Genomic DNA, 17770 nt, shown 5'->3' with positions numbered 1-17770 from the left:
TGGATTTCTTCACTGCGAATCATGTGTTTAGAGAGGCTAATTTCCCTGCCTCGCAAATAGAAATTTCAGTCGTGATATTTCCTCAAATGATGTTGTACATCCAGAGTTATCTTTGTTATTTCAAACTGATTGTACAGAACTTTCTTATTTATGGTCTCATTGAGGCCATTTAAGGGTATTCTTCTCTTTCTACCAAAAAAAAAAAAAAGGATTTGTAAAGTTGGGTCAGAATGTGAAAGGCCAGATCTTTATTTATATGATGTGTACGCATAAAAAGCTTCAAACAAAAATCTTCACTAAGAACTTGGTTAAGTAACAAAATGAACCAATTGTTATTTTCTAAAATCAACACATGGAGCCAGTTGTTCTTGCATATAATTAGCATAATGTAACGGAACAATGTGAACAGAATCCAAGCTATCTCTCACCTTTTATGTGATGTTTGGAATTGTTACAAAAGATCGATCATATAATTTGAACTGGTTATTCTCAAAAGATATAAGTTGAACTTGTGCTTCATATTTCGGTATGGAAGTCCCTCTTTGAACGACAGAAGCTAAAGGTCACAGTTGAAAATCTTGAAGCTAGGAAGATCAGTGCAAAGGCTGAAGCTCTGTTTTCATATTGATGTCGAACCAAATTATCGTTGCAGAAAAGCAAAGCTGCACTTCATGAACAATTAATTGCTTATCTTGAATAAGCTAAGCATAACAATCATCATTTCCTTGCCACAGCTTTTCCATTTGACATCTGTGGGCCATCCACTATGAAAGATCAGGAATCTCTAAATCAAAGTTTGAAGCATTACCAACCCACTTCAGTTGTAAGCCTAATCCATCTACAATGCTGTATATCTCATCAGATTTTGGATGAGTGGTGTCTTCCACCAGAAATTTATGAACCATACCTTCCAATTCTATCCAGCTATATGCAGCCAGCTTCTGGACATTTTTATTCTTCATTAAATCCCTCACCTTTCTTGCTTCTTCCCATCTACCTGCATTAGCATATATATTGGAAAGAAGAACATAATTAGCAGAATTATGTGGTTCCAACACTAGAAGCTTTTCGACTGAGAGCTCCGCAAGCCAAACATTTGAGTGAGCTCTACAAGCACTCAGCAGTGTACCCCAGATGATAACATTAGGCTCCACTTCCATCTCACAGATAAATTTATAAGCATCTTCCAACCTTCCAGATCGGCACAGGAGGTCAACTATACAAGCACAATGTTCGACTTTCGGCACAATATTATGGTTCGGTTTCATACCGTGAAAAAACATGAGTCCCTGATCAACCAGACCAGCATGAGTACAAGCAGTCAGCAGTGCAACAAAAGTTATATCATTTGGCTTCAAATTCTCTCCAATCATCGTTTGATATAGCTCAATCGCATCCTTTGCAAACCCATTGAATGCTAGTCCTCCAATCATTGAATTCCAAGTAACGACATCCTTTTGATGCATCCTATTAAAAATCCAACGAGCTCTTTTTATATTCCCACACTTACTATACATGTCAACCAGTGCTGAACCCGCATAAACATCCAATGCAAAACCTTGTCTCTCAACATAGTTTCCAATACGCTCTCCAACTTCTACAGAGCCCAATTGGGCACATGCAGACAAAACACTTACAAGAGTGACTTCATTTGGCTTACAATTCTCTGCCTTCATCCTCTCAAAAAGCTCCAGAGCCTCATTCGGTCTCCCATTTTGAGCATAACCAGCAATCATGGAGCTCCATCCAACAACATCTCTGCGTTCCATCCGATCAAACTCATGACGTGCCTCATCAACAGCTCCACACTTGACATACATTTCCAACACTGCAGTCTGTACAATCAAGTTTCTCCGCAAATCATTATTTTCAATCAAGTTCTTGACCTTCAGTCCTGTTTTCAAGTCGCCCAGTTTCGCGCATATGGACAAAACCGTCACAAGAGTGATCTCATTTGGCCGAGCATTCTCAGTTTGCATGCGTTCAAACAATCTCAAAGCTTCAGCGAAATCACCATGGTGTGCATAGCAAGTAATCATCGAATTCCACGATGATGACGTCCTCTGGATCATCCCATCAAAAAGTTGCCTTGCTGCCAGAACATTGCCAGACTTTGAATACCCAGATATCAAGCAGTTGATAGGAACCGGATCCTTAACCGGGATCTCATTGAAGACCCTCCTAGCAGAATTCAAGTCGCCATTTTTCGAGTAGAAATCTATCAAAGAAGTTTGAATAAACACACTGGAACTGAATCCGTGAATCAAAATGTAAGTGTGAACTTGTTTTCCTTCATTGCTTGCAGCTAACGCAGCACATGACTTGAGAACGGATGGAATAGAGTGAAATAAGATCTGGGTCTTCTTACGGTGAACCGAGAAGAAGATTTTGAGGACTTCTTTATGCATCGAGAGCTTAGAGTAGCTGAATATGATGGAGTTAGAGAGGCCGGGATCTGGTTGAGGAATTGCGTCGAACGCTCGTTGGGCATATCCCATATTGGAACGATTCAACAGAACGCCAAGGAAGAGAGGGGTGAGATCGGGATTTGATTTGACGATGACAGCATGGATTTGTTTGAGTGGTGACAAGTGTAGAGGGGATTGGAGCAGTAAGATGAGACGCTGCTCCATGGAGCAACTAAATAAAGTTCTTCACGTTCGTCACCTCTTCGGGCTCTGGAGATGGTGACGGAGAATGAAGGTGTGCCGCCTCTTGGAGCTCCGAACTTGCAAAGAGCAACGGTCGCCATGGATTCGAGGAGGAAGAGCCATGGAGAAGCTTTACCGGCCATGGCATCGAGGAGGGGGAGCCATGGCGAAGCTTTACCGTTACTCGTCCAAACCCCGGAAAAGAAGAATGAAGCGTAGGAGAGCAAATTATTTAGAGGTCCCACTAATGGCCTCAAAATTACTTGAGATACGTGGAGGAAAAATTACATGTAGATGCCCAACTTAGTTTCGAATCATTTATAGGTTTCGAATCCTGGCTCCTCGTTATTGCACTGAGACTGCAAATGTTTTCTACAGGTCGGGTCTTTGGATCATTCAAGAAAATTACAACCAGATCCAAGTTAAATTCAAAATTGTAGATCCCTAAGTTCAAGAATAGCAAATAATTCAGCCTAATTTGGAACAAGTGAAAAGAATAGCCCTTGTAATTAATTTGACACTGCAAAGCTCTACCTTCCAACGGAGTCAGCAAACTGCAGTCTCTGTCTCCATGTCTAGTGAAAATTAGATCGAAGCCCCTACCTAGATTCTTAATTATGTATAGATTCTTGAATTCAAGTTATGTTACAAACTGTAAATAAACTGCAATCATGTTAAAGTTGCTCAAAGATAACCATAGGTTCATGATTGGGAAGGTAATTAATTGGTTAATGTGCTTTTATTATTGTCTGTACCCAAGTCTCAACATGCCAAGGCAGCCGACACAATATCCTCAAGAATAGATTGCAAGTAATTTATTCGGAGTAACGCTTGCACAAAGCTAGGTTGAACTTTGATAAACAAAAATTGAAAATTTATCTAGAGCCCAAGGATGGCCATTACATGGCGATTTTGGTATTGTGCTTGGTCCAACTCATTTATTGATAAGCTACGTCGCTCCATAGGGATGCTTAAGAAGAATCCTAAGTACGTGGGGTGAGTAGAAGCATAGGAAAGGAGCTGCAATCAAAATACTTGAGGTTTGTCTCTCACCCGAAGAGAGCATTATCCAATTATCCATTTATCATTTCTTAACTCTGATTGGGACCTATCATTTATTAATGGCTATAACCAAAAAGGAGAAAACAAATACACAAAATGCATAAGTACGAGATGTTCAACTCAAATTGAAAAGCAACAATAACCTCCGCTACCTCTCCTATTGTGAATAATGGAAAAGCGCCGGCAATTAGGCCTTTGCTCTTGTTGTTCGCTTTATAGAGTAAAAAGTAAGAACTCGAGGTAATTTTATAAAGCTTTCCTAGCTGCCTAAGAAATCCTGAATGCTAAGAAATAATTAATGCACACTAAGATCAAGCTAGGCCCAAAAATAAATCAACAGGGTCCAAGAATTTATTAATGGTGAATACTGCACCTTTAGAATTCAATTACCATGCACTGACTGCCATTAGGAAGCTTTTGATGGTAGCTGCCTACGTTTGGAGGTTTCAAGCTTTACTCTAAGATGGACGCGGAGTGTTAAGAAACCGGCAGTAGCTCTATTCACCATTAGGTCATCTGATGACACCATAACTAGTATCGAAAGACAACCATCAATAGATAGGTCACCATGGACACCAATTTCTACTAATTACCGCTTTTCTTTAATTTAGTTATACAGCTAGATTCCTTTGCCTCTTAGTTTTCAAGTTGATATATAATTGCTTTGAAAATTCTAGGCTTAGATTTACTTTGTTGCATCGTTTGCTTTAGTCTTCCATCAGGTTATTCTAAAACATGCTCTAGGCCATCCAACCTGCATTAATAATGTTTTGAGAGCAGTTTCTATGCAACTTCGTAGGAAGAATTCTTTCACACCTCTTGTGAAAGATGATATAGAAAACATGGTAGAAAAATATAATATTGATATATGTTGCACATGAATTCCTTAACTCCTAAGGATAACTCTGTGCATCAAACTGACTACAATCAAGTTTGACTTCATTTGAATACTAATATACAAGCATGTAGCAGGTAAAGATTAGTTAGCCATGCAGATCAGTTTTTAAACAGCCTAATTGATAAGGAATGGTGGAACTGTCCCTATGTAGACCTTAACATGAAAGCAAATATGCTACAACAGCTAAATAATCCAACAACATACACTTGAAATGGTAAAAGATTTATAAGATGAATTATCAAGGGAGCAGGTGTATTAATAGTTATGATTCTCTTCAGAACTTTTTCTTGTAACTCAACTTTTTGTCAAAAAAAAAGGAAGAAAAAAAGCAAATGAACAAGACGTGCAAGTCACAACTCCTGTACAATTAATCTTATTCGAAGAAAATCTTTATATAGCTCGGCAACAATACAGATGGTGATCATATTGATAGAAAAATATTACAGTACATAAATACAATTCTTAAACCAGACTCATCTCTACTTCAGCAAATTGAGAACATGAATAATACTGTCAAAAAAACAAACTTAGACCAACTTAATATAGAGCAATGCTTGATGCACCTACTTCTGTTGTTAAGAAGGTGATAGAAGCACAAGTATTGAAAAGTTTTTAATAATATCCAAGTTTGATTCAAATCAGTGCAACTTTAGATGTGAATTTTTGACTGGGACATTGCTGTCAACATCCTATATTCAACGGAATAAAACTTCCATGAAGCATCCTATTTGCTTGCCTAGATGGGAATCCTTATTCCAAATGAATGGATGTCAATCGTTATTGAAAGAGGCACAGATTTGAAGCTCACTTGCCCAACAACAACAAACAAAAAGTCCACTTGGAAACACAAACGCATGGATTAGTGCTATTCAACATGCTTTCCGGGTCAGCATGAGGCCAAGCACGCGTTTACAGCATACAGGAATAGTCAGGGAAATTGTGGTTTTTCTTCTGAATCTTATGTCCAGAAATGCCCTTGCATGCTTCTATTAGCATGACCATGATGCCCTTACCACAAATAATCTGGCCTCAAATTTCGGCTTGTTCACCGATTCTCAAAATATAATTATAGAGAAGTAACATATGCTTGCAGAGAAACTAACAATAATATAGATTGGATGACAGCATATGTAATTAGGTAATCACGCTAGATCCACGCTATGGATGACTATGATATTCCTACTAAATTTTTAAATATTTTATTTTCTAGTTCAGGTAGATGCATGTAGTTATCCTATATTAGTTTAACAAATCCAATTTACTATATATATAATATTTTTTGACCTTGGTTTTAGATAATTGATGCTATAACGGTTCTAACATACCTTAATAATGATATTAGTCATCTCTTGCTATCATTATCATGGTTGATAACAAATGTTATAATAAAAAAATAAGTTACAAATTTTATTTAGCTAGATAGCAGTTTCTTGAACCTACATACATAACAATCACAGCCAAACAGTAGTTTCTTGTATGATAATAAATAACAATCCACAACCATGGCCGGGCAGCATTGACCAAGAAGATCAAACCAGCCAAGCTATGCACAGGCACGGCAAGTTCAACTAGGTAACACGTTTGCTTGTCGGAAAAAAAAAAAAAAAAAAAAGGTACCTGGCCTCCCCAACAAACATTAAGAGCACAAATTAGTGGGCAACCCTATATGCTGGATGGACACTTCCTGTGACGTCCGACGGATGGTAGAGAACTGCAGATTCTTTAAAATCATGCATGTGTATCGGAAAGCCAACTCAGCTGCTGACTGGGTTGCATCATACGCGGCACAGCATGCTGGAGATTTTGTCCGAAGGACCCGGGCAGATGTTCTCCAACCGCTTGGCCGGCTTTTTTTTTTTTTTTTTGATTTTTTTTGGCTATACTCATTTAGGTCCGGCGTACTATTAAAATAAAAAAAAAACGAACAAACTAGTAGAGGCTGGAGTTCTGGTTCAAAATTTGGCAAGTTCGAACGTTTCTAGTGACGCCCAGCACCCGGATCCGTCCATCCAAATAATCGAACGTTCTCCCGCCCCTTTTCTCTGCCCAATCTAGTTAATCCGTGGCGTCCGACTGACGAAAACCGGTGGCGGAAATGTCTATATGTAGCTCCTACCAGAGTCTCAATCCTAGTTCCAGTTCTCTCAAGTTCTCATCGAAACAACAACGAGAAGTCCAAGAAAGCCATTGATGGAGTTGCGGAGCGGGGCTGGTCTCATGGCGCAGCAGTACAGGGCGCTGCTGAAGAAGAACGCGATCCTTACGTGGAGGCACAAGCGATCGACGTTCCTCCAGCTCTTCTCCTCGCTCTTCTTCATCTTCCTTATCTTCTGCATCGATCGCGCGGTCCGGTCCCGGTTCTCGTCCAGCACCGCCTACAAGAATGTCTACGATCCCGAGCCGATCGTCTCCCCTCCCATCCCGCCCTGCGAGGACAAGTTCTTCATCAAGGATCCCTGCTTTGACTTCGTCTGGAGCGGGAATTCCAGCGCCCGAATCGCCCGGATCGTCTCCGCTATCATGAGGAACAACCCCCGGCGGCCGATCCCTTCCGACAAGGTTAGGTTTCCCCTGATCTTTTCTTTTTTTCTTATGACGAGAATTTCTTTTGGTTTTAGTGGGTAAAAAATGCGGGGATTAATTGGGTCAACGATGATTTGGCATTCTTGATCTTTTTGATTGTTCATTTGATCGGTGGTCACTGGACCATTAGCAACATTCGAAGGGTTTCTTTTAACCCTACGAAATAAAATGGACGGCCAAACAACAAGGAAACCTGCTATTTTCTTGTAAAGAAAATATCTTTTTATTTGCTCTAATCTTTGGAAAGAACCCTCTCCGTGATCCATGCTTTTTTTTTTTCTGTCATTCTGTGTGTAGTGTGTCTGTTTGTTGAATCTAACATAAGAGATTAAAACAGAACTCAAAGAGTACATACAAGTTCTCTTAAACAAAAATTTCTGTCCGTAACATATTTTCTTAGTGAAATCTTTATAAGTCAATAAATTCTTAAGAATCAGTTGGTAGCTACTGCCTCAGTTTCAGTTCCTTGTTATCTTGATTTTTGATAGCATGTATTATTGTGTATTTCTAATTCATGCTTGTTGCATGAAAGAATTAAAACAGAGGATAAAGTTGATTTATTCAAAAGCCATCGACTGTTTAACCATAGAAGTAGTATGGATTGTTGAACCGAAAATTTTGCTGGCAATGGCTATCATATGTGTTCTTTAACACTGAGCTAGTGTTTTCTTAAATTTATAGAGTACAAATGCATGTATTTTGATTAAGAAAATCGGTTAGTTCATCCCTTAGCTTCAAATTAGTTTAAACTATTCTGAAGTATATTTTTACGATATTCTGATTTCATATCATGAAGCATATTCTTGACCATGAGGAACAACTTTGACTAAATTTATTTGAGGCAATTTGCTTGTGTGTATTGCAGGTTAAATCTTTCAGGACTCCTGAGGAAGTTGATGCGTGGCTCTTCAGTGACCCTATGCATTGCCCTGGTGCTTTGCATTTTGTGGAAAAAAATTCAACTATGATAAGCTATGGTATTCAGACTAACTCGACTTCCGTAGCTAAGAGAGGAAACTATGAGGACCCCACTTTCAAATTCCAAATTCCACTTCAAATTGCTGCCGAGCGTGAAATTGCAAGGTCTCTAATTGGAGGTACTGCAAGCTTGCCTCTTCATTGTTTATCTTCAGATAACATATATTTCGGTAGCAGGCATCTTATGTTTGTCAATGTTAGACTTCAGATGTGAATTTTTTATGATCACAAGAAGGTTTTTTGGTTATCATATTTTATTTTTGGGAATTAATTTTTTTATGTATATTATTACTCATTTAGGTTTTCTGCATGCACAGATCCAAACTTTAGCTGGGACGTGGGATTTAAAGAATTTGCACACCCTGCTACAGAAACTTTCTCCGCAGTTGGGACGGCAGGACCAACCTTTTTCCTTGCCATTGCAATGTTTGGTTTCGTGTTTCAGATTAGTTCCTTGGTTGCAGAAAAAGAACTTAAACTTTGTCAGGTTATAATTTTCAGCATCTTTAACTCTAAATTTCATTTTCTCTTACATGCTCCTCTTCAAAGCTCAATATGCTGATGATCAGCAATGTGGTGGACATATGCAGGCGATGTCTATAATGGGGCTTTATGAATCTGCTTATTGGCTATCTTGGCTTACATGGGAGGCTTTTCTAACACTCCTTGCAGCACTTTTCACAGTACTTTTTGGGATGATGTTTCAGTTTAATTTTTTCTTGAATAACAGTTTTGCTGTTCTATTCGTCATGTTCTTCCTTTTCCAACTTAATATGGTAATTTACTTGTACAGTAACATTTTATCCATACTCTTTTTTTTATGGGAGTGAATTTTGATTTCAAGTAGGCTCGTACTGACTCTGTGTTTTCTCTTCCTGACTTCTTTTTGATATAGTTAATGGATAGAACTTTTCTATATCTTACATAGACAATCTTTTGCAGGTCACTTTTGCTTTCATGATATCGACCTTCATCAGAAAGTCATCATCAGCCACTACTGTTGGATTTTCGATATTCATAGTTGGCTTCTTGACTCAGGTAACATTCTCTTAAGTAATGACCTTGAACTTAGAAATGAAAGTACATCTGCTCTGTAAGGTGGCTTTGCCTTATTTTCCTTCAAAAAAAGAAAGTACTTCTGCACTGATAAAAGAAACTTTTTGTCATGTCAGCTTGTTACAACATTTGGGTTTCCATATGAAGACTCCATCTCAAAAACATATCGAGTGATATGGTCTTTGTTTCCTCCCAACCTTCTTGCCAAAGCTCTTGATTTGCTTGGCAATGCAACAGCCACTTCTCAAGACAAAGGAATTAGCTGGAAGAGACGTGGAGAATGTACTACGCAAGAACCTGACTGCGTGATAACTATCGTATGTTCAAATTTTGGCCCATGCAGATAATTTACATCTTTAAAAACCCTTTCTTTGTTCATATCTAACACCAATAGTGTCTCTTTAACAGCAAGATATTTATGAATGGCTCATATCCACATTCTTTTTGTGGTTCATTCTGGCAATTTATTTGAACAATATAATTCCGAATTCAAATGGTGTGAGAAAACCAATATTATATTTTTTGAATCCTTCATACTGGACAGGAAAAGGTGGAAACAAGGTGGAAGGTTAGTGAGCATCACTAGATTTTGAACTTCTAACATTCTTTCAGTGCTATGAATTTTGTGTGCTGCCACTAATACACATGCTATATATTTCAGAAGGTGGCCTCTGCAGCTGCACTGGTTCAATTCCACCATTGGATGATGCTGGTCCGAATGACGAGGATGTTCTTGCAGAGGAAACTACAGTGAAACAGCAAGCAGCTAGTGGTGAAGTTGATTCTAGTGTTGCAGTTCAAATACGTGGTCTTAGAAGAACATACCCTGGCACCACAAACATTGGTTGCTGCAGATGCCGAAAAAATCCACCTTATCATGCTGTTAAGGTACTTTATAGTTTTGCCACATGAACTCTTACATTTTTGGATTCAGTGCATCTATTTTTTTTTTTTTAAAGAATATGACATTTTCAGGGAATTTGGTTAAACCTTGCAAAAGATCAGCTATTTTGCCTTCTTGGTCCTAATGGAGCAGGAAAAACTACTGTGATTAGTTGTCTGACTGGCATTACACCAGTTACAGGAGGAGATGGTAAAAATCTTTTGTTTTGGATTCATAGTTTTGCACATCATTATTTGATGTTGAAACAGAAAAAGGCCATGATAATTAACCATTGCACATTCTTACAGCATTGGTTTATGGCTATTCTGTTCGAAGTTCTGTGGGTATGTCAAACATTCGAAGGTTGATAGGGGTTTGCCCCCAGGTATGTTTTAATACTCTTCCAGCAAATAACTTGATCTAATTCTTTGAGCCACAGTTCATGCGTCAGAGCACAGAAGAGTGGTCATTAATTAATTTGTGTTCTTTGCATGTTTTAGTTTGATATTTTGTGGGATGAATTATCAGCTCAAGAGCACCTGCATCTGTTTGCTAGCATTAAAGGTTTGCACCCTTCTACAATCAAATCGGTGCGTGCTTAATTCCTGCAAACATTTTCTTTTTAATTTTGTCTCAACCATTTCCATAGCTTGAAACATGTACTTGGACCATGGAGTAATTTCACCCCAAAGGGTTAGATCGATAAGTTGTTATTCCCATCAGTAAATCCTTCTAACCCTTATGTGATGGGCTGATTTTACCAATTTCATTCTTATTCGTGTCCATCTTCTTCCTTGTCATTTATCAAAATGGTGCTTTGTTGGCAATGCAGGTAACTGAAAAGTCATTAGCTGAAGTAAAACTCACCAATGCAGCTAAAGTTAGAGCCGGGAGTTATAGTGGAGGGATGAAGCGCCGCCTCAGTGTTGCAATAGCCCTTATTGGGGATCCAAAGTTGGTCTTCTTGGATGAACCAGTATGGAGATATTGAAGCTTCTGCTCTCTTTCAATAATTTCTTTGACAAACGCAAACTTTTCTTGACGGTCATGAATCTGTATCCTTCTGCTTGATTTAGTTTGGGCATTTACCAACACTCGCATGATTGATACCTGTAGGAATCATTTGAGTTACATGACCTTGAAGAGTCAAAATTATAAAAATGACTTCCTGGATCCTCTAAACTAAATTTCAAACTCTGATTTCTATGGATATTCTTTTGCTCTCTCTCCAAGTATATCAAGAAAAAAAAGTTGCTAGCAAGCATAAAGCTTATCTCAGAAACACTGGAAAAGTATTAAAGAATCCAGTACTATTGACTTAGCACCCATATGGTTTCATACAAGATTTGCCGTACTGGTCGGTACCGCAACATACCAAGCATACCGTACTATACCGGTACCGAACTGGTATGCTATCTCGTACTGTACCAAACCGCGTACCAATATTATAATAAGATGGTACTAGTACGGGGTCTGGTATCGAGACATTGAACCTTGGTTTCATGTTTTGATAGGTTAATATTCTATAAATCTTCTAAGATTTAAAGTAAGTATTTTCAAATCCTACTTTTGGAGTTTGAAGAAACAAAAACAATGTACTAGTGTAAGACAACTCTTATATGGATTTACTTGTTTCTAGATAATGTAGTCATGAATGATCTGATAGGAGAATACTAGGGCTAACATAAGTAATTGATCATGCTTTTTACCTTTTCTTATTGCCTAATAGTTTGTTAAGATCCTTCCACCAAATTTCTTTCTTTAAAGTTAGAAACTGCAAAGAGTATAAGTTAATGTAGTGTTAATTATATTCATATGATAAATAATCTAGGGTGAACATACATGCTGGCCCACATAGTTGAATATCAAAACATTCATTGTGTTGACTTGCATGCATGGTCATCTAGGTGGATATGTGGTGCGCTGGCACTATGCTACTAGTATACTCGTAAACTTGAAGTTCCAACTATTTTCTAGATATATATACTCAACTAACTAGGCCTTAATCCCAAACTAGTTGGGTTCGGCCATGTGAATCCTTTTCCTCCATTTCTTACGGTTTAGGACTGTACTTTCTGAAAGACGTTGAGATATCAAGTCCTTCCTTACAACGTCATTCCATATGATTTTTGATCCACCTCGACCTCTCTTTATTCTTTCTACATGTATTAAATCACTCATTCATACCGGCACATCTCTCGAGCTTATTGTACATATCCAAACCATCTAAGCCTTCCTTCTCTCAATTTGTCCTCAATTGGTACTACTTCCGTCTTTTTATGAATGACTTCATTTTCTATTCTTTTTTTCTTGTATTACCGCACATCGATCCCAACATTCTCTTTTCGGCCACACTCATGCATGCATTGTTTAACTGCCTAACATTCTGTACCATAAAACATAGATGATCGCATGGTTGTCATATAAATTTTTTCCTTTCAACTTGGTAGGTATCCCATGATTACACAATATCCTATTTGCACTTTTTCTCCATTTTATCCAACCTGCTTCTTTTGGATAACATCCTCTTCAATCTCCCCTTTGCTATGAATCATCGATCCTAAATATCTAAAGTGATTATTTTTAGAAACTTCATGATTCTTAATTTTCACTCCATCATCTTTGTTTCTAATTTTACTAAAACTGCATTCGATGTATTACATTTTGAGACCAAGACATAATACACGGAATGCAGTTTTAGTAAAATTAAAAACAGAGATGAAAGTGGAGTAAAGATTAAGGATCATGAAGTTTCTAAAAGTGATCATTTTCAGTATTTAGGATTCATATTCATAGGATGCGACTATAGCTTTGCGCTGACCCTCGGCCTATCATAACCCTCCTCCTTTTTCCAAGCTTGGGATCGGTTATGTATAAGGTATTGTAGATAGGTGGATCTATCTTTTAGATCTAAGGGGAAAAAATAAGGTCACCTATGTGTTAATTTCTAATGATAATAGTATTATTCTTTTACAGAGAAAAGTGATGCTTGCCCATTCTAGCACATTATTGGAGGGAAGATTGAATGTGTATAGTTTGTGAACTGTTTGTTAAGTGCCAACAAGACTTGAATTTTTTGGGACCTAGTCATTGCAAGTTACTTGTTAGTAGCTCCACAAGTTACTTGTTAGTAGCTCTTTTATTAACTATTACTGCATGAAATTCATAAGTCATATGAATGATGTGCTTATCTTTCTTGTCTCAAGTCCATCTTTTAAATATGTTATATATGAGACAGACTACTGGCATGGATCCTATCACTCGAAGACACGTATGGGACATAATAGAGGATGCTAAAAAGGGACGATCTATTGTTTTGACAACTCATTCTATGGAGGAAGCCGACATTTTAAGCGATCGCATAGCCATAATGGCCAAGGGAAAATTGCACTGTATAGGAACCTCAATACGGCTGAAGTCTAGATTTGGAACTGGTTACATCACTAATGTAAGCTTCCTAGGAACAGGGCAAACTCCAAATACTCACAGTAATGCAGCTACAAGTGAACCTCATCTCGAGCCCGTCAAGCAGTTTTTCAAAGAAGTAGGTCAACTAAACAGCAAACTAAGATTTTTGAAGCTTTTCTTTACTACAAACTTTGGTCTGACATAAAAATGAAATCAACAGCATCTGAATGTGAATCCGAAAGAGGAGAGTAAGACATTTTTGACTTTTGTAATCCCTCATGAAAAAGAGGAGCTTCTGATGGTAATTTCTTGCTCTTTTGATGTGAATATGTGTGCGTGCTTGAAAGCATGTTGTGTTTATAACCCTTTCGCTCCATGATTGTGATAACAGGATTTTTTCTCTGAGCTCCAAGATAGGGAAATAGAATTTGGGATTTCTGACATACAACTTGGTCTCACAACACTTGAAGAGGTGTTTTTAAATATCGCCAAACAAGCAGAACTGGAAAGTTCGGCTGCTGAAGGGAATCTGGTGACTCTGAACTTGTCATCTGGAACATCAATTCAGGTTAGACTGATCATCATTTTCGGTTTTATCGGATGATCCACAGGCTGGCAACTTTTTTAAAAACGAAGCACATTATATTAAGTTGCTTAGCTGCCATTTGCTTACCTGATATTTGATTTATATTTTTCCTTTGTTTCTGTGAATGTTTCGTTGAAATGAGGTTTTTTATTTTAATTGTTATTTGATTCTGTAGATAGATTAATTATTTATCATTGTGACTTTCATTGTTCACTGTTCAGTTGTTTTTTTGCGCAATTTTGGAACATATTTTTTTGAACCAAATTTCTTAACTTTTTTCATATGATATCATGATTAGGCTACGTGTCTCTATATTTTTCCTTCAATTGTTGTGAAATGACTGGAAAATGTTGAGCGATAAAGAGTACTAGTATGATAATATTATGAAGATGAACAAAAGCTTTATAGATGCTAATAAACTCCAAATATGGGATCAAAAATGTGTATATAAGAAAGTTTGAAGTTGCAAGTTGCGCTAATAGAGATTAAAGAACACAATTGATGTACTACCAATAAAGTTGATGGAGCTGTCATATATGAGGAAAAGGTATAAGATTTCATTGATGGCATTTTTGAGAAAAAAACGGATGGCCATGCAGTATCAAAGAAGGATTGTGTCCGGTCTGATCCAAAGTCCAAGAAGAGGCTTGTTGTGTATGGCCATAGATCTATATCACTCATCTGATTAATATCAAATTATCAATATTTTAAAATACATTTTTGCATTATAATCCTCATTGCTGGTTATTGTGCAGATACCAAAAGGAGCCAGGTTTGTTGGAATTCCAGGGACAGAATCATCAGAAAATCCAAGGGGTCTTATGGTTGAAGTATATTGGGAACAGGATGATTCCGGAACCCTCTGCATTTCTGGCCATTCATCTGAGGCTCCCATACCTCCAAACATTCAACTTACAGCAAATCCTGCCCTTTCACGCAGATCTTCCCATCGCGAGCCCGCACCTATAGTTGGATATATTATTGACCCCAATCAAGTTTTAAATAGCCAGTAAATATATTGTATCTGTGTGTGAGCATGTGCTGATGAGCTTGTACTACTGAACTTAGCAAAGCTGGTGAGTTGATTATCCTAATAAGCAGGTAATGCATGCTAGTGTTTTGTATATTCTCCATGAATTCTGATTTCTGCTTTATAAACTTATTCATTATAAAATGATAGGATGCTAGTGTTTTGTATATTCTCCATGAATTCTGATTTCTGCTTTATATACTTATTTATTATAAAATGATAGGATAGTTCAGGTCATTCTCACAGCCTTGATATTTATTTTGTAAGAAACATATTTAAGTAGAAATTGGAAGGAGTATAATCCTGAACTTGATGGCTATTTCAATTAGCAACAATCTCAATCTGTGACTAAAAACACTAGAGTCTAGCATGCGATTCAACAGGTGTGGAATTTTTATTTTGATTTTTCTTAAGCGAGAGGTGCACTTTCTTTTGGAAACACGGGTGGGTTAGGTTCCTTTTCTCTCAGAAAGGTGGAAGCTATACGTTCTGTTTACAAGGATACATGCTAACGTCTTGTGGTTTTTGGCTGTCTGCATAAGTCAGCCTCAAAACCTTTTCATTGTCATATATACGCAAATACCAGTCTGAGGTTATGCTTGTATTTTTTTTAGAAAAAAAAAAGGGTGACAGTGATTGGAGAAGAAGAAAGAAAATTACTGTGCACTGGACTTTTCTCCCTTACATAGGCCCATAAAATTTTTATATTAATATTTTATCTATAATAACTATATTATATCGAGCTTTCTGGAGTACGATTTCACATAGACGATGATCGAGCGGCTACTTCAGAGCTTCCTGTGGGGGGCGTATGGAGGGGGTCACGGGATGCATTTAGTGGCATGGGAGAGTATCTGCCTACCAGTTAGGGAGGGTGGCCTCGGTGTGTTGTCTCTTGTGGAGCTGCGCGAGGCGCTGATTGTATGATATGTAGCTCGATTCATGTTGGAGCCACAGGGTTTCTGGAGTCAGACCATGGCTACCGGATACGGCCAGACGGGCACTGCAGAGGCGATTCGCAGTGGGCATCGCTGCTCATTTATGTGGCGAGAGATCGCAAGATACCTTCCCACAGTTGGGGAGAATACTAGATGGTTGATAGGCGATAGGCAGAGTATTGATATAGTTGGCGAACCATGGGTGGGTGCCCTACCCTTGAGACTCTGGCCGACTATGGTTGACATTGAGGCAGTGGAGGGACTGCGGGTCTGCGACCTCCTTGTCCCGGGCAAGGCTGCTTGGAATGAGGCTAGGTTGGGTCACATGTTTGGGGCACACCTAACTGAGAGGGTTCGGTCCCTTCCGATTTCAAGGTATGCGGGTCCGGATACCCGGGTGTGGAGCACGTCGTATAGGACCAGAGTGATGGTGGGGGAGCTCTCTGAAAGTGAATCCTAGATTCTTTAGTGTTAAGCATGCTGAATTTTTTTTTTTTTGAAAACCATGGCTGAACCTGATCGGGTTGCCTACGTACCCCTTCATAAGGGGGATCAAGCCATACGTAGTTCTTTTAAGTTACAAAAACGTAGCGAAAAAATTGAATCAAATAATTTAATTCATGCATGCTTACAAGATCAAATCTAGAAGTCAGCACCTTAAGAACACATAGGATTATGTCGGAATCGTTTAAACAATTATGCTAAAACTTTCATGCGTGATTAACTATCAGATCTGAAACTTAAGAACTCTATTTCAATTAATCTCCGAATATCCATCGAATGGATTTTGGAGATATCTCCGTGAGGAGCCCCAAAAGAGGGTAAAACCTTGGGGAATCGGACCTATATCTTGACACCATAATAAATGATTAATGCTAGATTAATACCTTTTATGATGGATGAAAGTTGTGGATCTGATCCTTGACTTCGCAGCCACGCACACGAATGGCCTCTACGAGAAATACACGCGAAGTTTCTGGAGAGATCCAATCCTGCGGAAGTGCTAGCTTGCGCAGAATTTCTTGAGGCTAAAATTTGATTTTCCCAACGCTATCAACTTTTGATCCGCCTTCTTGGAAGAACTTGAAGGAAAGGTTTGGAGGGATTGAAGGAGACTTAGATCTGATTTAAAGACTCTTATCAGGGACCCCTAAACCTAATGGCGTGATGGACTTAGAGGAGGAAGAAATCGGCTAGATTGAATGAAGAATTTTTCCATGCATGAACTAAGGTTCCTCTCTTTTCTTTCTCCTTTTTTTTCCTTCTTTTTCTCTCTTTTTTCCTTGAATTCGACCACCAGCTGATGGAGGTCTTTTAATGTTGCTATCCCATCTAACTTCATGCCAACCATCCCATATTTGGGGAGGATTTTGTGGGGTTTTGAATTTTGAATTCAAAATTCAAGTTAATGCGCCATTACATGATGAAGCTTGATCTAATCTAAACCATTCATCATGTTACCACTTCCCTCTATCAATTTCGAAATTCCCATGCCCCCAATCAGATTAGAGGGTCACGTGGTGATTTTTTGGTGATTAAATTCGAAATTTAAACTTAATTGGAAGTGAGATAAAGATAAAGATGACATATGCCATGAAGAGAGAGAATTTGATCTTATCCAATTCTTTTCATGAATTTATCTATCCATGTCACCCCATCTAATGATAAAAGAGGTCCTTGATGTTGCCACGTGTCCC

The 17770-nt window shown here is 38.2% G+C and overlaps 2 protein-coding genes across 2 annotated transcripts; one reads left to right on the top strand and one right to left on the bottom strand.

Annotated features, from left to right (window-relative positions):
• Positions 1–308: 308 nt before the first annotated feature.
• Positions 309–2921, bottom strand: LOC103696451 (pentatricopeptide repeat-containing protein At1g08070, chloroplastic-like). The gene has a single exon (XM_008778084.3). The coding sequence runs from the start codon at positions 2631–2633 to the stop codon at positions 765–767; it is 1869 nt and encodes a 622-aa protein (XP_008776306.1). The 5' UTR covers positions 2634–2921; the 3' UTR covers positions 309–764.
• A 3880-nt stretch (positions 2922–6801) lies between these two features.
• Positions 6802–15304, top strand: LOC103696452 (ABC transporter A family member 2-like). Its single transcript, XM_008778085.4, has 16 exons — positions 6802–7170; positions 8060–8291; positions 8490–8659; positions 8763–8948; positions 9115–9210; positions 9345–9545; positions 9637–9796; positions 9890–10116; positions 10204–10321; positions 10420–10496; positions 10612–10701; positions 10944–11087; positions 13350–13655; positions 13740–13820; positions 13911–14087; positions 14861–15304. Exons 1-16 carry the CDS (start codon positions 6802–6804, stop codon positions 15116–15118), a joined length of 2892 nt encoding a protein of 963 aa, XP_008776307.1. The 3' UTR covers positions 15119–15304.
• Positions 15305–17770: the final 2466 nt, after the last annotated feature.

The sequence above is a fragment of the Phoenix dactylifera genome, chromosome 4, assembly GCF_009389715.1.
Source record: "Phoenix dactylifera cultivar Barhee BC4 chromosome 4, palm_55x_up_171113_PBpolish2nd_filt_p, whole genome shotgun sequence".
NCBI classification, from domain to species: Eukaryota; Viridiplantae; Streptophyta; class Magnoliopsida; order Arecales; family Arecaceae; genus Phoenix; species Phoenix dactylifera.
Note: the sequence above shows the minus strand (reverse complement) of the source record. Positions and strands in the feature narration are given on the sequence as shown.